Source organism: Achroia grisella, unplaced genomic scaffold (genome assembly GCF_030625045.1).
Source record: "Achroia grisella isolate CSIRO2021 unplaced genomic scaffold, CSIRO_AGI_Agris_v1 utg807, whole genome shotgun sequence".
In the NCBI taxonomy this organism is placed as follows: domain Eukaryota; kingdom Metazoa; phylum Arthropoda; class Insecta; order Lepidoptera; family Pyralidae; genus Achroia; species Achroia grisella.
In genome coordinates this window covers 2,759,041-2,784,302 of record NW_026713028.1, presented here as the reverse complement: position 1 = coordinate 2,784,302, position 25,262 = coordinate 2,759,041, and the positions used below count along the sequence as shown (strand labels likewise).

The window sequence follows — 25,262 nt, the reverse complement described above, 5'->3', positions numbered from 1 at the left end:
GGTATTATAAAGCAATAACTAAAAGGCTCTGAGCGTTAAATAAAAAAGAATTTCAATTCCATCAACTGCAAGCGTTCTGTAGCTATACGAGTATACTCGTACTCATTACTTCAGTGTCCGGACGGATGCACTTTCTTTTTCTATTTCAACTTTCAGTTCACTGAGAAAATTGCATTGCGTTGCTTGGTTCTTTGCTCGGGCTATAATAATATTATCCAACAAAATGTTATCAGGATAAGCAGACTAAAAATGCTAACTTAATATTAAAACAAGTGCTACTGAAAAATATATGGCATAGTGTAGTTTTAGGATCTTCTCCAACGGTTTAGGTAAAGAAACTTTAAGATACGATAAGTATGGTCCTACTAACAAAAATATTAGAACATGACATGCTCTTCTTTTCTATGTCAATCTGTTTTTTTTTTTATTTCAATGGCATTTTTGGCATACAGTCTATGTCAAAATCTAAGACATTTGTGCTTTTATGCACGTAAAAAAATATTTTGACTGAATTCAATACAATTCGCTTAAAATATTTTTGTAAATAAAAATGGGTTTAAAAGGCATTTTAACTTTCAATAAAATAGCTTATCTATATCTATTGAGGTGCACCATAGACAAAATATTAATTACAAGCTAATTCCCGCTACTTTTTGTTTGCTTTTTTTATATAAAAGATATGTCCGCCCTTGTCCACAATCTATCTTAAGATTTCATTAGGATCTGTAAAGATGTTCATTCTTAAAAATGTAATTTCAATAAAAATAGACAGACAGACATACATACTTTCGAATTCATAATATTAATAAACAGTACCTATACTTTTAGCGTATACATTAGATATAGATTCCACGTCATTCGAAGTAGGCATATAATTATCTGTGGAGCTCAGTCAACATTAGAAGGGGCTAAAGTACGTAAACTATCATAAAAGTTAAGTACAGTACTGTATTTAACATTTATACCTAAAACTATCGGAGAAATTCGGTCTAAAACTGAAAGGTCTCAATGTTAATGATAATTTGAGACTGCCCACACTATTTTCCTATTCAACTCTCTTTAAACAAGCGAAACTTCTCAATTGGACTGTATTTTTCATATCATGTACGTGTTATATCTCAATGTGTTCTTATAAATGTTTTTATTATTGTTATTTTTATTTCATAAATATATTTTTTTAAATAAAACTTATAAATAACAATAAATTATACGTAAACCCTCAAATGTAAAATATTGTACATCAGTTTAGTAATTACATAGAACAACGACCCAAAATAAGTTCAAAGCCAGTAGGTATATGCGAAGAAAATAAAGGGGCCAACGGGCTCGCCCCGAGGACCTCACTTCTTATGGGAATAAGAGGGTGCAGAAGACCCGAGTCGGTCAGAGGCCTAGTCAATTGCCGACATTATGGCAAATACAACACTTGACATGCCCGCACTTCGATAGATATATTTGAAGTCAATTTGGATGGGGCCAGCCTACCGTCGTTCCCTAATTCATTTTTTGTTTTATTGTTGAATGTTTCCTTCTCCGAAGATTCGTTTAGAAATATAAATAGGTACATACAAAGTTTCCTTGGTGACAGCTAAATTTGAACCTAAAATTAAACCTACAAATTCATTTCAACCTTCACAATATCTTGACGTGTTTTTAATTAAGAAAATAACAAAAGGTAAGAATCCTTTCAATATTTAAAATTTATGAAACGTTTTTCTGTACGTTATGCTTCATTATCTCAAAAATTTCTTTAATTCTTCACCTATGAATTTAATAATTTTTATTCTCTGTGACTAGTATAATTTTTGCGCTGTCGTGCTAAATTACACATTGGCCATAAATGTTTGTTTTTTTAAACGTCATAACTTATTTATTAACCTTTACTTACATAATTTTATTTCTATGTGATATTTATATCCCGTATTATAGTATAAGGAAATAATCTCGAAATTTCCATTATAGGAATCTCAAAAAAATATCGGCGTTGCGTAACACGAGGGAATTTGTTTTCCTGTATGAGGTAAACATAATATGGGGTGTACGATATCTCCCTCTTCCGTCCCCTATAATGAGAACTCAGGAACTCTTCGTATAGTTCGTTCATAATGATCTGATAAATTAGCGCTAATAGTGTTTATTTATATATTTATTAACACACACTTTATTTAATGCACAACTACAAAAATAAAGGTACATATGCCGTCTTAACACCATAAGGCTAATTTAGTAGGCTAGTTGTTAATAGTCACTTCGTCTGCTTTTTGACATAAAAAATAGCCTACGTTTGTCTTCTAGATATAATAATATTCATGTTAAATATCATTTAGATCAGTTCTGCAGTTTATCCGTAAACAGATGAGAGAAACAGACCGACATAAATTCGAATTTTACTAGCTACTCGCCCCGACTTCGCCCGAGTGTACATGTGTTATACATATAAACCTTCCTCTCTATCTATTAAAAAACCGCTTCAAAATCCGTGGTGTAGTTTTAAAGATTTAAGCATACATAGGGACGGACAGACAGCAACAGCGGCTTTGTTTTATACTATGTAATAATGATGATATTATAACTCTGTATAATCTATCTAAAATCTAAAACCTTATTTACCAAAATTGACCTTATCTGCTTATATATAACTATTACTACTATTACCACTTATTACCCACTGGATTATGTAGCTTCACCCACGCAAAACTGTTTATCCTGTTGCTATGGGGAATTAGATTTCATCTCATTTGTGAAATCCCAAAAGAATTTCACAGCCAATATTACTACTTGTAAACAGGAAAGTAATTATGTTGAAAAATTATTTTTCTTGATAAATGAATATAATATAATATAATATATTTATTTATTGTTATTCATTTATAATATAATATATATAAATGAATAACATATTATATTAGGTGGCAGAGTTCAGTATTACAGGGAAAATAAAAACATACTTGCTCATGACACGTTCATGAGCAAATATGTTTTTATTTTCCCCGTAAAAAAGTAAGTACGTTGTTCTTTGATAAGGACCATCCCATTTCCACCATCCTACAAAAAAAGTAGTTAACCCTCCAGAGAGATAACACATGAAATGAGATGTGTCTCGAGCGTCAGTATAAAATCTGTGACGTCCGCACAGTGTTGCTAGCTGCAATCATTTTAAAATTATATATTTTTTAAATATAGAACAAATGTAAGGAAACCTGAAATAGAAATATTTTTAAGCCATATTTTTCATTATTCTGCCACTGATTTCAGAAATCCACTTTTAAGCCAGCAAGAAACTAAATAACTCTAAACGCTATTAACAAATGTGGAAATTTACATTCTTAAGTTACAATATTATAACATATTGCTGTTTGAGTAATCAAATTTATCAGTCGTGACCATAACAGACCAGTAATTTTATTTATTTTTAGGTTTTTTTTTTATTTCCAATACATAGAATTTATATAAAATTAGAATATCTGGCAACACTGCGACCCTATCTGTGTATAGAGCGGAAGGTTTTATACTTTTTATTTTTGTTCCATTCGTCGATTCCGTTGTTTATCTGTATGTTAGCATTTGACATTGGGCTCGTTTTAATTTTTTTTATTGAGTTCCCGATATTTCCACAGTTTTTCAACCGCCACAATCCCGGGTAAACTAATGAGCTGCGGGTAGATGATAAATAATTTTCTTCTTCTTTTCTAATTTTATTCTTTTATGGGCATTATTCGTCTACTTTCACACGTGTTCGTTTGTTGCTACTTTTAAATTATTGATTACTATTAAATCACGATTTTTACTGATTATACATATGGATATTAACCTCTTCAAATTTAAAAAAGTAGTTGAAATTGTTTGTTAATAAATAACGTATAGGTACGTATACAAAATATATTAGGCCGACTTTGACGGCCTCAGGGGTCTAGCGGTTAAGCATACCGCTTTACATTCGATGTTCGCGGGTTGGATTCCTCGCACGGTGCAAATATTTGTATTCATGAGTATGATTGTTTGTATCCATCTGTGTATTTTCTATGTATACTATGTAAGTATTTACAAAAAAATATATACTTAAGTATTTATATCAATTCTCTAGTACCCATAACATAAGCTCTGCTTACCGTAGGATAAAATAGCGTTGTGTTAATTGTCCTAGGTAAAAAAACAATGCGAATTAAGTTGTACCATAACTTGTTTTTAATTCAGTAATATGTATCTGCTAACAATCAAATCATTTTAGGACAGCAGTGACATAATGTTATATTCAGACTTAAATATTGTATCTATTTCTTCTTTTTTTTTATATATATATACTTTTTAATATACAATCGATTTGTTTATATATAGTAGATATAGAACCTTAGCTAAGTCCATTTTTGTAACTGTTTTTTTTTTGCACAATAAACTTATTATTATAATAATTTTCACATTTATTGTCTGTAGTAGTCCTCTGAATTGAGTACAGACTAAATAAAACTTTATAAATACAGAGAACATCAATTCTCAATATTTATATAAACCCTTTATAATATATAAGTATATATTTACTTAACATATTATGTGTATTTGTTATCATATTTATTCAACCAAAGAATAATATTGCCTATTTGTTGACTCCATAAATCACGGTCATAAAGTGTATTTCTTAAGTCGATATCTTTTTTATTTTAGTAGCAAATATCATATGAGGATTGTCGATAATATTTCATATTGAGAAACGTCTTGTAATATCCCTTTTAGACATTATCAATCAGTTGGATGATCATTTATCTTTAGCTTTGATATATGTGGTGATCCTATAAGTGGAGTCCAATTATATCTAATAATAAATATTTCTTATCTGCACAAATTGATAGTATATATAGTATAGTATAGTGTATAAGTCATCAATGATTTAAAAGCAAAGATTTTTTTTATTTATAGAATATTCTACTAAAATAACAGAATTCAATCATAACAAAATTAATGTACTTATTATTAATATATATAACTACAGAATCATCAAAGCCGATGCAAAATTCACGCAGATATCGTGTTCATTGCGTGTATAAAAATTTCAGTCCAATCGAAAACATCATATATGTATATTGACAGCCTCTTTGGTCTAACATGTCACCATACTTCTTATGGTCGCGGATTCAAATCCGCACACAAAGGAAACATTTGTATTGATGAGTATGAATGTTAGTATATTTTGTATGTACCTATATTATATAAAAAGAATTTAAGTATTTGTAACGGTTGGCTAGTAGATACTACAAAGCTTCACTTCGCTTGGACAGTAGAAGAGTGTGGAAAAAATGCACATTATTATATTATTTATAAAAAAAGGTATCTGTGGGAGTTATCAAGTGTTATTATTGTAGAATTATTCTATAAGAATAGATTAAAAATAAAATACATAAATTTATAATTTATTCTAATTGAGTTAGACCAAAAATTTTAAATATACATCAAGCAGTTACATTATTCATATGAAAAGTAACCATCTGTTATATAAAAAGCATAACAAAATATGCGCTTACAATTTCCAAGTTCATTTTAACTCGCTCCATGTTTATCTTTCTGTGAACTGCTTTTACTATTTGTAAAGTTCTGGCAAATGAAATGTTAACACAATTTCATATTTACATATAGCGTACAATTTTCTATTCTGTTATCGCGTATAATATCCGAGAAGAGAACTATAATGGTTTCGAATTCCAACCGCTATGAACTCACAGTCGCCATTTTTCCCAGAAAGTATTATGTGAAAATCATAAAAATCATGTGGAAATATTAAGAGCTGAATGCCTGTTTATCATCTCTGTGTTACTATAAAAATTAGTTATAGATATCGTACTAAATGTGATTTTTATAGTTTTTCATCGATGTTCAGTTTGACGGCATTTTTATGTGCATGTTATGAGATATAGTCTATATTAAATGCTATACTAACTTCATGTTTATTTTTGCAATCGACAGAGTTACTGCTTCCGTCTTAATTGATAATTATAGTCGGTGGTTTTGTGGAATGACATTTCATTCTACTGATCAAGTAGTCACTATATATTAATAGTCATTGACTATTAAAACATAGTGACTACTTGATCAGTGCCAGCATCCAATGAAATATGAACGCAATATAATGTGTTAATTACGCGGTTGGAGTGACGTCATGCGTCATTGTTCATGATACCTGCATGCGTTGTTACACGAAATTCAGATTTAGAATAGAGGTATCATCAAAAATTAAATAAAAAAAAACAAAATACAGTCAGGCTCAATTACTTTACGTCACTAGAAACATAATAATTTATGTATGAATTTTAATATATAACAGTTTATTACTTCAACACGGCCTATTTTCAGGCATTTGTTTGCATAGATAAATTTTCAAGATTTTGTACAAATCTTTTTACTATATTTATTTTTGTGTAAAAGTATTCAAATTTTTTTTCTTAAAACATAACAAGTACAAAGTAGTACAAATTACATAGATTCAGTGTTGGTTCATATCTCTTAGGGGCGGTGCCATATAAAACATAGAATGATTACAATCATTAGTCGCGATCATTGTACCATGACGCCACCACATAATTTTGAAGAATAAAGGAGGCGTCCACATGTATTTTTATAAATGACCTCGGTAGTCTAGCGGTTTACACTACCTTACGATGGTTGCTGGTTCGATTTCCACACGGTTCGAATTTGAATTCATGAATGTGCCTATTTGTATCTGTCTGAGGGTTTTCTATGTATATTATATATGTATTTACAAATAAATATATTTATATATCAGTTGTCTAGTATCCATAACACAAGCTCTGCTTAGCTTGAGACTAGACGGTGCTGTATGTATTGTCTAAGGTTGTTGTTTATTGTTACATGTAATTTTTAGTAGGTAAGAATTTCATACATTCCTTCCCCTGCCCTCTGCATGTAAATAATCTTGGTGGAATTTTTCTACCCTTTAAAAAAAGGGTTACAGTCATTTAAATTCCTCTTCCGCCGGTAACTGGATTGGAAAATTATTTCCCTCGAGTCTTTTGATGTACAAGTACCTACCGGATGCAAATTTACGTAATACGATAATTAAGGAGACACCCACTGCTTCATTACGAAGTAATTCGGTCAATGAACATTAGCAACAAGAAATAAAATTCCGAAATGTGTTTTACCCATCGCCCGCTAATGAGTCTTTGAGAAGATTGATGGAAAAATTGCGAACAGAAAATTGTTTTGTGGCTGCGAGCGACGTAATCCCTCCCTCAAATAAATTTGGACCTCGCTATATTAATTGAAACAACATTGTAATACCTTTTTCGGTACAAATTCTCTGTTGATTGCTTAATTACATTTTTGTATTGTTAAAATAAATTTTCAACGACTTTGTAAAAGAGTAGGTTTCCGTCAAGTAGTTAGAGAAATATATTTTCATTGTATATATGATACGCAACATTTTCGCATATTCTGCAGCTATTTTGATGATTGTTTTAGCGATTCATATATTGAAGTCTATTTAGTAACGTCAATTTATTTTATATTACTCTACTTTAAAGAATAGTTCATAATATCATTTTCATTCAAATAAAATAAAAAATAAATTAATCATGTAGGACATTTTAGCCGCTTCTGAAAGTCATTAATTCTTTTGCCAATTTCTAAAAACAGTTAATTTACTATATAAATAATATATTCTGCAGAAATGTACATATTTTATATTTTCTGAGTATAAAATGATGTCATAATTATAGTGGCATATAAATAGATATTATAACGTCAAAATAACTTACCTCATTAACTCCCCTCACGATAGCCCTCATTGTGGCATTTCTAGGCCCATCCACAGTCCTCCCGTCGTCGGTAGGACCCCACGATGCACTATAAATATGGATCTTGTGAGGCTCGTGACCCATGGAGTTTGCCTCAATCAGATCCGTCATGTAGGGTTGGTCCAACATTCTAATACCTAAGAGAAATAAGAATAGGGTTGTTACCAATGGTATAATCTATTCTGGAGGGGGGAAAGGGATTGTTAGCAATGTGGAATTATAACCCCATTGCTAGCTAATTGACCTGACCTCATACTCATCTTATCATCCTCCACTGGTGCCTAGCCAGTATGTGAGAGTACACCATTTCATTCTCATTAAAACTATTCTGGATGTGGAATGGTCATTATTGTGTATTGGCTTGTCAGGGTGACAAGTGACTATTTCCTGGTAAATTTGCCTTTGGGTTAATTGACCTGACTTCATGCTCATCATATAACACTTCACTGGTTCATCGCCAGGGTAGGCCGTTAGCGCAGTGCGTCATTCCATTATCATCCATAAAAATATCTATTCGGGATGAACCGTGGAGTTTCATTAAAACTTAAACTAGTATTGTGTTCAATAATATCTAGATAACTTTTAATCAGTTATAACTTTGATTAATTCAATAACTTATTAGTTTTGATAATGTAATTTATGTCTATCCATCAATTGATGTACTTTTGACTAGTTTTTTTAACTATCTTAATCAAACAATCATGTAAGTATTTAGAGTTGTATAGAAAAGAATACAGACATGTATATGTAATGTATATGCTGTGGCAGACTGTTTTTTAGAACTTTAAAAAAAATTCTGCAATACATTTTGTTATAACTGGAATAACTCTACGCAGCGTAAGCCAAGATAGCTCTCACACTGAAAAATTTATTTCGACTTTCTTGATACTTATCTTAATGATAAGTAGTTCGCTGAATTTACATAATATCCATTTTAATTATTTGTCATATATTATTTTGATGCAATATAACTGTAAAGTTTCATCATAATCCGTTCAAAAGTTGCGTCTAAAAGCAACATATTTTAATACATACATCGTTAAATTGGAGTCTATAATATTAATATGATTACTTATTACTTAAACAGTTGTACACAAATTTTACGAGCATAAACAAACCGTAAAAATGTTTCTACAAAACACTAAGATATATATATAATCCAATTCATTTATATGATAACTCACGTTTCACATTGCTCGCCTTTTTAGCAAAGCAATTACCTAATTGAAGTGAATTTTCTTATTGTAGGTAAGTAAGTATATTTTTAGCACGTAACATTTTATAGACAAGATTCTGATTTTTTTTTCATGCTAAGGTTATAAATTGTGGAAAGGATGTCAGTCCGTCTGTCTTATTTTTACGTTTTCACTACGGTTGAATGAAACTTAATGAATTAACTGAACTATTCCGAGGAGCTATATCTTTTTCTAATAATATGTAAAGAGATAAAAAGTTTATAAAGCCAAATAACAGGTAACAGCTAGTCATTGAACTTGTATACTCTTGATTATGCTTGAATAGCATGCGAAGTCGCCGATGTCCTTCTCCACTCCAAATAATACATAATATGACTTTCATGACAATTCATGTAAAATCAAACCGAAATAAAATATAATTGTTTATGTATGTATTACGTTACTATATACTAACATAATATATAACATATGTTACTCTGGAACATTATTTTAAACAGTGAAATAATTTCTCAAATCCGTTTACTTTCCTCATAACAAAATCCGTTATGAGGAAAGTAAACTCCGGCACGGTGTCTCTCTTTATAAGTATAGACTCTTATCAAAATTAATTAAATAAATAACAAGACACTTTAAACCTACTGGTATATCTAGCTAGCTAGCTTTGATAATAAACGTGCTGAATAAAACCAAGTTATAGTGTTAGGAACGGATATCAGATAAAGCAAGAGTAGATCTGGTTACTTGTTAGCATTATATATTCAGATCGAGTCTGGAAAGAAATATCTAAAAGGAAATTATGAATAAACTTGAAACTTTCTGTAGGTCTCGGGTCCCTTTACGCAGAGAAAGTTCCGAGGTTTAAATTGTTCAAACTAAAAATAAAAGGAAGTTCGAAGGTATAGAATTTGCGCAATTCTTCTAATTAAGAAGTACCGGTCGCTAAAATAAGAATCTTAAATATTTATTATCAAAAAGTATTTATATTTAAAGTTTTTACTTCTGTTTGTTTTTCTTTCACAACAGCAGCTACTTTAGAGATTTATGTATACTGATAGATACCTTATACAACGAATAAAGATTTACATCACTATTAAAATAGACCCTTAACACATGAAAAAAAATCTGTCTGTCTGTATTTCTTTGGGTGTTTTTTACCCGTCATATTTATAACTACAAATAATAATAATGATATCTTAGGACAGTTTATTAAGTGCCATCTAGTCCTAAGGTAAGCTAGGTAGAGCTAATGTTATGGGTACTAGACAATTGGCACAAATATATAGGTATATATTTTTTTGTAAAATACGTGCACATTATATATAGAAAACACTATGACCAATCAATCAAATACAACCAATCTTACTCATGAATACAATGTTTATATCCATTCTGTTGATGGAATATTGATTATAAATTATTTTATTTAAATAGAATATGGCAATTATAAAGATATACTTATTTGTGGTAGTTCTCACATCTAATCATTTTATAGATGATAAAGTAATTTTTTTAATTAAAATTTTAGTTCATCAATCATTAATAACATAATAATTTAATTAATATCATATATAATAATTTAATAATATGAGTTCTACTCATATTATTAAATTAAAATATATTAGATCACTTATTTAATTTGTTTTTGAAACATTTTTGCGAAAATCGCATAGAAGGTTTAGGATAGAGGATGTATAATTTGTTAATGTTTTGTATAAAGTTACTAAATAATTCGCTTGTATATTATAAATAGTAATACGCCGCTAATTGCAAAACTATTTTGCCACCCGCTGATGGCAATCAATCTAATAAATATAATATGATTTATTTTGCGGAATAACGTCAAATACTCGAATTAGTAATATCCACAATTTCACCAATAGTATATGTCACGCATACATCAATAGAGTATATGTAATATGACTAATGTGACCATTTATATTTGTCACATAAGGACGCTTACAAATATAAAAATAAAGAAATTTAGTTTATTCGGCCTAGCTGTGTAACATACCGGAAATTATGACCTTTCCTTTAAAATTGTAACAGGATGATGTCTGTATATTTTCCATATTAAAAAAAAATTGTAGCCAAACATATATCCAGGAAACTTCTACGTTTCTGGGAGGAGCTTGGCTGACTACTCTAGTAGTCTCGGCTCTACACGCACAATGGCCCAAATGAGAAGCTAAATGCGAAAAACAGTGTCCAACATACAATATAATAGCCAAACATATTAGAGCCAAAATTAAATTATTTTTTTTATATGACAGTATGTTTGTTTTTACAAACATTACGCAAAAATCTATCCATAACATTGGGATTAGTTTTCTGCCCCTCCCAAAGTGGCATATACCTATATGTATATGTGCCATTTTGGGAGTATGTATATGTGACACTTCAAGTGTAGAAACGTCATAGTCACTGCAACTATGACGTTCCTACAAATGAAATGTCAATAGATTAGAACTGGAACGTTGATGTAGAAATATGACGTTATTGCACCCACACAAACTATTGTCACTATTTGTGACGGCCTCGGTGGTCTAGCGGTTCAACACACCGTCTTACTTCCGATGGTTGCGGATTCGATTCTTCGCACGGTACAAACATTTGTATTCATGAGTATGATTTTTAGTCTCGGTCTGGGTGTTTTCCATGTATAATATGAATGTTTCCATGTTTTCCATGAAAAATATCTATGTAAATGTATCAGTTATCTAGTACCCATAACAAAAGCTCTATATAGCATAAGTTCTGACTAGATGAAATTTCTGACTGGCGCTGTGTAAATTGTCCTAAGATTATTATTATTATTTGTTACAGAGCATATAATATCGTATCTTCAGTAGTCCAGGTATATTTATACTTAGTAATATATTGTTTTCATATTTTTTTTACTTACTCAACAATTATAATTAATACATATACTTAGATAAGATTATGTCTAACAGATCACCGCGGGACAAAATTTCAGCTTTCCTGTTTATAGACAAACTGAAAATGGGAATATCCCGCCCAAAGCGGTAATCATGATCACCCTAACTATGATGTTTCTGCACGGGACGTGTCAGTTTATTAGATAGGTAACGGTCGATGAAGGAATGTGACGTTAATAGCACCTACACAAAATATTGTCACTATTTGTCACAGAATATATAACATCATATCGTGCACTATCACGCGTAATTTTGGTAGATAACCAAATGGGTAATAATCCATATACGTCTGGGTGTATTGAAAGTGGCAGATATATTATGAGATTAAATCGATATGGGTTAATGAATATCGAAGCTGATTGTGATTCAAACTAAAGTACACAATAATGGATATATATATGTATTTTATTTTTCAACACACACACAACATAAACACAAGCTCCACGCTTGTGTTTATGGGTAGTAAACAACTGGTAGAAAATACTTTATTCCAAAATAGGATGCAATTATCTTTCACAGCTGCCGAGCCTGTGATTTGCATAAACGAATGTACCATTCCATGTGTATGCATTCATAAAACTCACACAAAACTATTTAGTCTTCAACAAAGCAAACATGAAAATACATAATTCCGCAGATTACTTATTTATTATTTAAATTCCCATCACTTTCCTAAGTGGCAGAGCCATTATCTTAAACTGTCTAAAACTTAGAATGTGAAATGTTTGTCTTAAATGGGACATAAGTGTGGGAAGTTATTAGCTTAATTACTTTTCTTTTAGAACTACTACTGTCTCTAGAGTGTACATATTACAAAGTAACTCTCGAATTCACCTGACTTTCTCCGAAACCACAAGTTACTTCTAAACCCAGCAACAGATTTAGATATGGTTTTCCCTAAATTTAAATATATTTTATCCAGCAACTTTTGGTAAGTGGAGATCTTTGGAGGAGGCCTTTGTTCAGCAGTGGATGTCTTCCGGGCAGAGATGATGAAAATGATCCAGTAAGTTTTTATTTATTACATACATATATATTAACTAATAATTATACCCGTACGAAGTATGTTAACTACATTTGCGTCACAAAGTCAAAATTTATCATATAATGAAACTTTCAGCCACTTATGAAAGTCATATTTTTATCGCAGTCCCTACCGTCCAGTTCAGCTACTTCAGACAAGAAGAACTGGTAAGAAACTGAATTATTACGATTTATATTTTTATAATTATAATTAACTTTAATTAACAACATATATATATATATATATATATATATATATATATATATATATATATATATATATATATACGACACCGAACGAATAACGACATACATGGTCTTCACCTAAATAATCGTTTACAGGAGTAATTATTTTTTATGAGTTAGTGATATACTAACTGATAAAATAAATATTATAATATAATATTCTAAATAAAAAATCATAATAAAATAAATTAATATAACATAATATAATAATCATAATAAAATAAATATCATAATAAAAATATATTAAGAAGCAGATCCAAAATAACCTAAAAAGAGAAAGAGATTGTAAAATATTTTAATATCCAGTTCTACAGAATTGTGCGTTCAATTAAATAAACTCTTCGCCTTTATATAGGTATATATATATACAATACGTCTATAAATATGTACAAGAAAATCTATATGACTACTAAATATATTCTAGGTATACAAATCGTTACAATTAACAGTGTAAGGAAGATCGAGGTGAATCTCAAAACCGCTAGGAACGCTCTTTACTAGATGTTTCTAAGGCTTTTATTATTATTTACTGATGCCGTAAATATTATATTACATATTTCAAATCTTTTAGCTGAAACTATCTCATAAAATACGATACGGTAAGTTAATAGGTAAGTATACTAAAATATTTTCTCTCTAGTTTATGTTCGTTTTAAGATATAAAACCTTGGAAACTTAAAACATTAGAGTGACAGAAGCTTTTTAGTATTTTTATATTGTCCTGAATTATATACTCAAACTGGTATATAAGCCATGCTGAAATATTGTCTCAGAAAGATTTTGCAATATAATTATTTTTCTTTTATTATACTTTAACCACTTCATTTTTTTCGGGGATTTCTTAAGAGGGGATATAGCTCTTGAGAGCTTTGCCAAAATCTGTCACATCAACTTTGAAACGAGAAGTTTATCTCGCAACAAAAGAATAGCCATTAAGAGGGACCAAAAACAATGGAATATAACGAGTCGTTATTTTATAAGAACTTAGCGACTTTGCTGTAGACAAAGACCGTCCTAACAAACTTTGTAGGAGCTATACGCTAAGTTTAATAAGGTTTTTATTTGGAAGATTAATAGGTTTTGTTTTAGTCGTATTTCGTATTATTAAAGTTTAACGGCTATTTGTTGTATAGTTGTGTGACCTCTATTAAATGTCTTCTTGAATTCATGCTATGTGCGTATATATTGAGGTAAACAAGCCAGGCAAGATTTACCCTAGAAATGTATCACAATACATATTTATAAATGAAATAATGTGCTTCGTTTTATGTGTCTTATCGTTATTTATTAATACTGGAAGCATGTTTAATGCCTCGTGAGTTGGTCCTGTGCTAAGTGACCTGTTTTCACTCTCATCTTTTCATCCTTCACTGGTACCCCGCCGGCATACTATGTATGTATATAACATACCACTAGGACAGGCAAAGTAACGATTTCATTAACATTCACAAAAAAATACACACCTAATATAATATACATATACATATTTATATTGTCCTAGTGCCCTCGAGTGTTTAGTCTTTTATAATTTGAGAACTAATTAATTCAAAACAAGGTCTTACCCACCGCTGCTGAATATTCAAGTCTAAAGGGTATAGTATCCAAATATATGAAATTTGTGTAGGTACTTTCTAATTGTATTATGTTGTTATATATGTATAAACAAACATTATTTGTCCAATTACTAATGTTAATTAAGTTTCAATATCACTCCTTATGATATATTGATATTAAAAGTTATGGATAAGTAATATTCCAGCCATAGGGAAGATTTCATTTTAGTAGTCCTTACTTCCTTACTATTGTTTTGTTAATAATATTATAAATACGAACGTAACTCTGTCTGTCTAATAAAACTACTGAACCTGTTTAAATGAAATTTGGTACAATTTTTTATTAAAACTTTTTAATGCAAAAAAGGTTTGTAAGGGATCGATACTAGTAGAAAAGTATCGTCATTTTTAAAGCTTATATTTAGGCAGTTGATTAAATATAAATAAATATAAGATTCAAAGTTGGTAAAAAAAATTTCCTTAAGGAGTTAAAATGAAATAGGGAATAAAAGTTTGTATGAAAATTCGTTATTTTTAAAGTTGGAGCGATGAAAATTTTTTCTTTGGCTTTTTTTGGTTAGGTTATAATTGAATGTTTTTTCATTATTTCGCCAAGGACACCAATCCACGCGGACGAAATCACTGATACACCTATTTTATATATTGAACTACATGACTCTGTGAATTTCTTATCACATACATTTTATTACAAATTTCAATTGAGACAATATGACTAACACGATGACGAGCCATCCGACATAGGACTGATGAGAGAATGTTATGGATGTAAAAATGATACCTAATGTAATAAACTTACCAGCGACTTTCGAGTGGTAAGCGACACCAACACCGCATACGCCATTGTCCCGAGCCGCCGCCACCTCGCCAGCGCAACGAGTTCCGTGACTGTTGACAATGATTCTCAAATTAGTCTATTCTAAAATATAAAGCTGAGGTGGGAAGTGGATTGATAATAATGTGGTCATATAACCTCATTGCTAGCAATATAGCATGTCAGGTCTCCACGAGATTCACTTGGAAAACACCGTGATAAATCCCTGGTGAATTCGTCACGTAGGGCTAACTGATCTGAGCTTATATTCATCTGGTGCCTCATCAGCGTAAACCGTTAGCCAGGCGTATGTACCATACCATCAAAATCTATTAAAATATAAAGATAAAGGGAGTTTAAGCTCAGGACTGTCCATTGGCTCCCAGCAGCCTTCTGTTAGTGAAAGGGAGCGCACTATAGCGCGCAAAAATATTGAAAAATATAAATGTATATATAAAATTAAATAGTTTCTTGTGTAATGTTGTGGTCCAATTGCTGGTGAAACTTTTTCTTCAAAATTATGTACATTTTGAAGAAAAAGTTTCACCAGCATAAGAAAATGGCAGACGGAAAAATATTAAAAAACTCAGTTTAGTCTTTTAATAATACTAATACAAGACACAAATATACATAAATATTATCTATTTAGCTTTGAATTATAAATTAAACATCTACTTCGAAAGTTATTTAAAATCTTCTGAAATAATAGGCATTGAAGAATGTTAGGAAAATATCTTTAATTCCGAATTTTCGTTCGTTAGAATTCACCAACATTCTTTTGCATTTTAATATTAGTTATTTACTCCAGCATTTGTAAATTATATACATAGATATGTATCTATATATGTAATTGACAAATGCTAGAGTTAAAAATTACAAAACAAAGTTCCCTGTCGTATCTACTTGTATGGTAGCACATTCATTCATAATTTAAGAGCTACGCTCTTGTCGGTGGAGCTCTTACCACTTTCCGCGATCTTCCATCATGCTACGATGGTAGCACAAGATAGCAATAATCTCAAAAACTACTGAACGGATTTTCATACCGTTTTCGTATATCAAAACAATAATTCCTGGCGAACGTTTAGATGTCTAGTATAATCTATATATATAAAGAAAATTGGAGTGTCTGTTTGTAATATTGACTGATTGAATTCTTACTACATCCACATGTATATAAATACGATACATACACCAAAATAACATTTTTACAATTTTTGTCTGTCTGTCTGTCGGTCTGTTTGTTCCGGTTAATCTATAAATAGCAAATAGCTCGCATGAAAATGCTACCTCTATATAATTTAACCATATGGCAAGCTACGACAGTATAGCATATTTTCTGCTATTAAATATTTAAACAAAGGACCTAAGACTTGATTTAAATCTACAGGAAATATTCTCTTCTATGCCATTTACTATACTTCGTTCATACAACAACCCATTAACGTGCCATTATAGGGCACTCGTCTATCAGTATAAGAGGACATAAACTTACTACTACCCATTATGATAAAATGCTTTGATCTTATGTTCCTTCACACAGCACACTGCACTAGTGCAATGTGCTTTTATTGAGTGGAACAGGGTATTGTTAGTAATGTGGACTGATGACTGATGACTCATTGCTAGCTATGTACCAAGTCAGCTTAACCTCCACTCCAATTTGTCACAGGAACACCTCCAGCGTAAACCGCTATCTCAGACTGTGCACCATTTCACTATCATCCATTAAAAAAATGTTTTATCTCTTGTCGATCGTAAGGTTAAATTTTCTATTCCTATAAGAGAATATTAGCCTCCTATCACGCTAAGTATATCGGTATATTGCTTCACTCGAGTGCAGTAAAAATGAATGTAACATATATGAATTCTTATAAGTTTTTTTATATGTATTGAATTGGACAAGTAAGCTGACGGCTAATCTGATAAGCGGTAATCGTCGCTATATACATGAACAGTACATGGATATCACATTATCACTCATGCGTTACCACGCCTCATGTCATGCGTTATCATGCCCATGTCATGCCTATTATCCTGTAATTTTACTGCCAAAACATTGAAACATAAAGAAAGCTGCTTAGCTGAAAGGATGAAATAGATGAGACTAAGATACACATGCTCACAATGATGAGACTGACCATATCACTACATATAATTTCATACATATTTGAAATAATTGAGAATATAGTAAGATGTAGGTTTTATTTTGTTAGCGACCAGGAAATAGCCATTAGATATTGCATAAAAATAAAATAAAACATTTTGAAAATAGAACGTTGCAGCGATATTGTTTTGTTTATTTTTATAAATATACACATTCTTCTAGCACGTTGTTATTGTTGAACAATAATTATATTAATTACGCAAAATAATTAGTATTTTTTATAATAATACTACATGCAATATTCGTACACTAAACATACTCAATCAAACAATGAAACGCCCTTGCGAGTATGCAATTAAACAAAGAATTTATTATTCCTAAATATCATTTATTAGTTTTACTATAACTTACTTCTAGTAAGATGAGATTTAGAATTAAAAAATTCTTTCCTAAATTATACATCGACTTGCAAGTAAGTTTTTTTTAATATTTTATAGGTGTCATATGGTATAAAGTTGAATTTTAAAAATTCGTTAGTTTGTATTGCAATTCTATATTGAAACTAAGAGAATTGTATACTATGTTATTTATACTGTTATTTGAATTTAACATTTCACTGAATTAAACTCACCTGTTAAACCAATCATCAGTGTATCTCGGGTAAGGAAATGGGTCGTTACTGCTAAAATCGTACGACGCTTCCGCATTCTGGAACAAACAGGTACATCTAAAATATACATACACATTTTCTTATGTACCTATATTTATTTTTATTTACAGATACTAAATTCGTAAGTTTTTACGAAGATACACAGCTGAAGGAATTGGGATAAAATATGGACAGAATATTTTGTTAATTATGAGTCAACCAAAGAAAGCTGAGAAATATCCCCTAAATAAGTGAAATGATACTTATATATTCTATTGAAGAAGTAGTGAAATGAACTTAGCAAAATAGCACTTAGCTATTTTGCGGAAGTTCATTTCACTACTTAATGGATTTATTTATTTAATTCCACAATTAGCATGACATTCTCTAATGTGACCACAAAAGTTATAAACGTTTGCTATTCCGAACACTATGAGTACGAAGTTGCGGACTTAACTAGTTAACGAATATGATTTATAGATAATACAATACTTATGAAGGGTTACTACAGTTTGCAGCAAAGCTTCTACTAGTATTGTATTATGTTACAGTCTGCCGAAATAGAGAAAAAGCCTGCTGGATTTTGTACGGCTTAAAAGCAACCTATTTTAATAATGAAGCCTCCTTTATAAACTTCTTTTTGAGTCGTAAAAATCAACATCAAGTGGGCGAAAATGTGGGTGAAGGTAGTTCAGGATATTCGCCTACTTTTTGTTTTTTCTTTGTTTTATGTCACTCTGTTTTTTATAACAACCTTTTGTCCGATGTATATCTATAGACAAAACAATTCTCATACTGATAAATTTTATATCATCTCCACTAATTACATAATTCTAAATGCCAACAAAAAAAATCGCCATTATAATTTATGCGAAATCTGGAGAGAATTGTAATTTGTTGAATTTAGTGAAAACTGTACATCAACCTAACTTTATTTATAATCTATATCAATGTTTCGTTTTATTAATCTGTGCAGGATACAGGTGTAATAAAATACATGCTCTCTGTTTCTATTCTCTCTTATGTAAAAAATCCTTTGTTCTAAATATCACGTGTATTGAGAAATTAAATAGCAACTGTACGTGAATTAAACTGCGTCCTAATAATTGCAAATAATAGCGACTATTGTGCTTTCTTTACTGAATTATATTTTGGTGAACAAATGTATGAGTTCTTTTACTACCGAAAAAATATTCTTAAAGGGGTCATGCAATGAACGAGTACATACATATGTCAACCATTAAAAAAGAATGGTTGACATATGTATGTACTCGTATACGATATAAATTTTGTCTTTGGGATGTGTAGTTTTTTTTTCTTTTATACTCTTGACTAAATTACTATTGTGTTATATATACCTTGTACTTGTACATACACAATATAGACGTGATTATCTATTCTATTCTTTTCTTGTTAATTGTGCATAAAAGATTTCAAAATTCTCTCACTCTTTTAAGTACAATATGCTTCTTTTCAACAGAACATTTGTTATTGATAGTCTCCAATGCATCAAAGATCGGCATTTATACCTATATACCAAAGCATGACTACAGGATTATATACATACGTAGGTACTTACCTTTTATGCTCCCAAGCAAGCATAGTAAAGTGTTTACTTTACTATGCTTGCTTTATTATATATTCCTGTTTGAATAGTAAGTATTGTAGCATTATTACTCGATATAGAGACAGTACCATAATCCGCAAGAGGAAGGAGATTTTTAATAAAAGGGACTAGTGACCACATTGCAGGCAATATATTATGTCAGGGTGACCTTCATGCGATTCTCTCTGGAAACTATCCTATATAACTGGCCTGCCATTAAACAGAATAATCTATAATAAAACACTAGGTTACAGCATATTTGACGACAGCAAAATAGGTATTTTGCTGTCCGTCTAAGTAAGTAGGTAAGATGACATTACCAGGTGGTAATGTCATCTTACCTACTACAACAGGTACCAGTATGTTCTTATCCAGTCCAGTTGTATAAAATATATGGCTATTATTTTGTCTTATTTTCGATGTCTCTCAGTAACCCATATCTGCGGACGTCACAATATCAAATTACAATCCTTTGACGTCGACACGCGTTGTACCATTTGCTATATTTAGGGCTTCATACTAAAATTAGACCAAGACAATTTAGAAGTGGATTCCAAGACTTATTTACCAATAGGAAATGAAACTACAAGTCTTGAACTTTATCCTTAACTGAAAGCTTTTACTTTAACTGGGTATGTAGGATAACATACTCCGAAGTAATTCCACTAATGTAACAATAGATTTACACCTACTCAAGGAGAGCAGTACCGTGTATTCACTAGTAACATGTATTGCTATATACCTACTCCACGATCTCGGTGGTTTTTTAGTTTGACACACCACCTTACTTCAATGATCGTGCATTTGATTTCAAAATTGTCAATATAAAAATTTACATTGCATTTATAGGTATGAATAAAATATATAAAACATTATTATGAGAAATTACAGGATAAGTCGCGTGACATCTTAGTTCTCTGGAATGGCAACAAGAGTCGTATCACGGGTATCACATGACAACGTGATATCCATAGTACTGTTCATGTATATAAGTGACTGATACCACTTACCATCAGGTAGGCTGTCAGCTTGTTTGGTATTCTAATTACATATAATAATCTGATGTATAAAATACATATATACATTTAAACGTCTTGAGGCGTTCTCGACCTCCCGTTATGCTTGAAGTTTACCTAATTTCACCTGTGTTTAAAACATTAAATTACAACATATTGGTCATCAAATTGACACTGCCTTCGTTTTTGAAATAGGTTGAAAAATATGTATACACGAAAATTCAGTACGTATTTTGCAAAGCTTCATTGCCGTTTGAATGCGTATTATTCATATTATTACTATGTTGAGAGTTTGCTTTGAACGCCTGCTTTCATTTAACTAACTTCTGAACTTTGTATTGACTTTAAATTATTCATTCAGTACCTACAAAGTTCAAAAAGTCACCCTGCTAAAGCAAGAAAAGTTGAGTATTATTGATTTTAGACCTCGATATTGTATAATTAATCGAGCGTCCCTTTAAGTTTATTTCTTGGGAAATAATTTAGACACCTTGAACAAAAATCTGAATTTTTTTTTATTACCTTTATGTAAAGTAAGTAAAGAAAGAGAGAAAGAGCAAATTTTATGTTTGTTTGTAATGGAGAAACTATAGAATAATTGACCCATTTCAATGATTTTTTCATAAAGTAGGTAAATCATTAGTATAACATATTATGTTATCTGTGGTATAACATAGGCTCTACTTTATTTTCGCATAAATAAATATGCAACAAATAGTTAACATCAATACAAAATCCGGGTGTCATTGAGTGAATACCAATCACATGTCGTTAAATATATATATATATATATAACATAGAATTTCTATCTTAAGTATGCTATTTATATTCTAAAATACCTGTGAGTACATAAATATTATATAAAAAAAACAATTGGACACAAATTATATTGTGAATGGAGTCAACGAGAGTAGTCAGCACACAAAAGGAAAGCCGACATTAGGCTTTGCTTCGGACAATTCCTTTGTACCGTTTCTGCTCGGTTGAACATGAATTCATTATTCAAATCCTGTCCAAGATTTCATCATACTGTAGATCGTTATACCATAATAAATATATACAATCGTAAACAAGTCTTGATCGTTCATTAAATCCTTTTCCAAAAAACACATTGAATTTTAATTTCAAAGAGCTAAATAAGTAGTTTTTTTCGTTCTGTTTTACAAATCAAATTTACTTAGCGATTGGTTCAATTTTGATCCTTTATGTAATAAAAACGTATAATTATAATTTCTCAATCCCAAATAAAGAAAAATGTAGGGTATATACAAAACAAATATACATTGTTCAGTTGTAATAGTTGTTGAATAAAAAGAAAAGAATTTATTATGAGTAAACATTATATTATTAGTATTTTTTATGTAACTGTAAAAACAAACATATGAATACGAAGAATGCCGTGGATATCACGTGGTCACGTGACGCCCGTAATACCCCTTAAGCTCTGCCATTGTGGAGACCTTAGATGTCATGCCCCGTTACAAATTTAGACTTACATTTTTTTATGACATATTTTATTAATACATACATACAATAATGATAAATTAAACCTTAAACGAAATAATAATTGCTAAATACATTTTATTTTATTATTTACAATCTGCAGTTTTCTTATCAAATGAAATATGATTTTTTGTAATAAATAAATAACAATATCTCCTGTCTAAAGAAAGCTGCTTAATAAAGGCTATAAAGAAAAAATCAAATAAGTAAAACGAAAGACAGAACGAGCTCATAGAGTACGCCTACCTTGTTTCTACCTACTGTCTATCTTCTCTCACCTATCCAAAGGTTGTTTTGAATTAGATTAATTAAGCGATAAGATAGCCTTTTGTAGCTTACTACTGTGTCAAGTATGCTCCCATTATTAATAAGAGTTCTATATTGAAAGTTTAAAACAAAAAAAATCTATTAAAATTGTATTTAATTTCAAACTACCTAAAACATTTAATACAAATTAATTAGTTTCATTTTTTTTGCAGTACAAAATTGTGTTACTTTTATTGTTATTATTCAAAAACTTAATAAAGCAATAACAAACAACCTTTGTGCCTTTCAAAAAGTATTTTTTTTTAAATTAGTACAGTGTTCCGGTATTTACTTTCCTCATAATAATATCTCTCTCTTCTCTCAAAGTCTAAAGTAGATAATAATGACGTTTGTTTACATAATATAAAATGTAGTCGCTTCATTATCTGAATAGACACATACAATAAATTTAGATCTCTGTAACTACACAGCGGTTTTTTACGCAGTTTTTATCAGTAGATGTAGTGATTTAAGAGTGAGGTTTAAATATATATTTAAACGTCACTTTAAAGTACCGACTGAGCTTTATTCCCACGCCGTAAAAATGATCCTTATTATTATTATAATTTATAAGAGTACTTTTACCAAAACATGAAACGCATTTAAATGAGCCATTTAGCATAATATGGTGATATCTGCGGTGATGAATAAGACATTTTCATTTAAAATTCAAGCGTGAAACAAATCTTGAGAATTAGGTGATAATATAAAGGAATGGTATTTTTTATTAAAGTTAGCAGGAATCAGGGTTGGCAACCTAATTGAGTAGGGTGAAATAGGTGGCCCTAAGACGGAACCTGCCTTACATCATCTATAGGGCGGGCGAATGACGCCGGAGACGTAGTAGAATGCTAACGGGACCTAGCGAATCCGGCAATGGGGCTCGTAGCTACACCGTATAGTTTTTAATGGGTAAGAATCCACACACACACCCTCGATAGCCCTCTGGCGGGAGAGGGCGGTCTTTTGAAGAATTTTCCACACGATAAAAGAAAGGGTTGCCAACCTTAAAACTTTTTGCCCGACACCATACTAGAAATTGTTATTTGTTACGCCTAACTAAAAGGTGTATAATATATATGAATGAAAATGCCTGTACCAACTACCGAAAACCTGTACCAAATACAGATACGGAAAACCAAATTTTTATATATCTGCAAAGATTCTCGTACAGTTAGCACCCCTAGCTAGAGTTGGCTTCGGCTTTTTGTGCCGGACCGTGGAGAATTACGGTGCTAACCTATCCCTGAGGAGACATATATGTAAACGTAATATGGAAACGAGAGCAATGAAAAAAATATTGCGAAGACTAACAGTCGAGGGTAGAGTGAGGTGTCAGGGTGTGAAGTGTGGAATTTTTGCTCACTAAAAACTACAGGATTTGTGTGACAACAATGCGGCTGTCATTATTAATTCATCATGTGGTGCGTTAACAGTCTACTCGGCCTCAGTGGTAATTGTAGAGCAGATATCGTGGCGGAATGTCTAAATAAATCGCAGAATAAGCCTTTTAAACTTATTGCTTAATTTTATTTAACTTATTAAAATCTATAGACTTACATAATTGTACTTCAAGTCTGGATGCATGTAGTCCACACCTGAAAATAAAATACAAATAACTACTATGCAAGTAAAAATTTAACCAGAGTAGTATATAAAATATTTTATATGATACGTATATACTTTTTTCTATAAGATCACAATTAGTTAAAAAGAGAATAGAAAAAAGGTTTTCTTTTTATTACAACTCTTATTTTCTATATTCTTTGACACAATCAGTCAATGTAATGAAAATTAGGTACATTAAGATGTTAAGTCTTCTTTAACATTAGACAACGAGTGTCTTAACAACATTACATATTATATAACAAATATAAATTATAGTACCAGCTGAGACTGCAAACATGTACCCTTATAACTTTTTTGTTTGTGAATAGATTTGAATAAAACTACACATATATTTTTTTAATGAAGTACCTATTTTTATTTATATAAGGATACCCAATACACTAGTGGAAACCGTACATAATTGCGTAAAGCCGTTTCTGAGATTAACGCGCACAAAGACAAAAATTCTAACAGTCAATATTCAGTGTTTTACTACATTGATAAAGTCCCCCAACAATAGTTTTTTCTTATAGTGTACAGTCCCATTTTTATTTGTATATCCCTCACAATTGCAGAAAATCTTTTACTGAGAAATAAATTGTTTTATTTTTATTTTTAACATTGCGTAGGCAATAGGAAGAGAGTTGAGATGTATAGTAATATGGCTTCAAACTTTGTATTCTTGCTAAATTAGGCCCTTGCAAAAGTTTTCCTATGTAAGAATGTAATATGAATTACCTACTAGCCTTATAATGGTAAATTGGGAGTTTTGCCAATAATTGGGCACTAGCCCAGTTACTCAATACTGCTTTGTAAATATTGAGAATATATAAAACTTACGTAATAATAAAGCTATAGAAACTATATATAGAAATATTT

General features: G+C 30.7%; 2 protein-coding genes across 2 annotated transcripts in view; one reads left to right on the top strand and one right to left on the bottom strand.

Moving 5' to 3' along the window:
- The window catches only part of LOC131851726 (unc-112-related protein-like), a 331,640-nt gene that overhangs the window by 194,310 nt on the left and 112,068 nt on the right, over positions 1–25,262 (top strand). The window lies entirely within an intron of this gene.
- LOC131851727 (neuroendocrine convertase 2) overlaps positions 1–25,262 on the bottom strand; it is a 90,450-nt gene that overhangs the window by 15,982 nt on the left and 49,206 nt on the right. Inside the window, exons 4-7 of the mRNA XM_059202269.1 lie at positions 24,336–24,373; positions 18,327–18,403; positions 15,574–15,662; positions 7,764–7,939 (exon numbers count right to left, since the gene is read on the bottom strand). Coding sequence (XP_059058252.1) covers positions 7,764–7,939; positions 15,574–15,662; positions 18,327–18,403; positions 24,336–24,373 — 380 coding nt within the window. The remainder of the gene's footprint in view (positions 1–7,763; positions 7,940–15,573; positions 15,663–18,326; positions 18,404–24,335; positions 24,374–25,262) is intronic.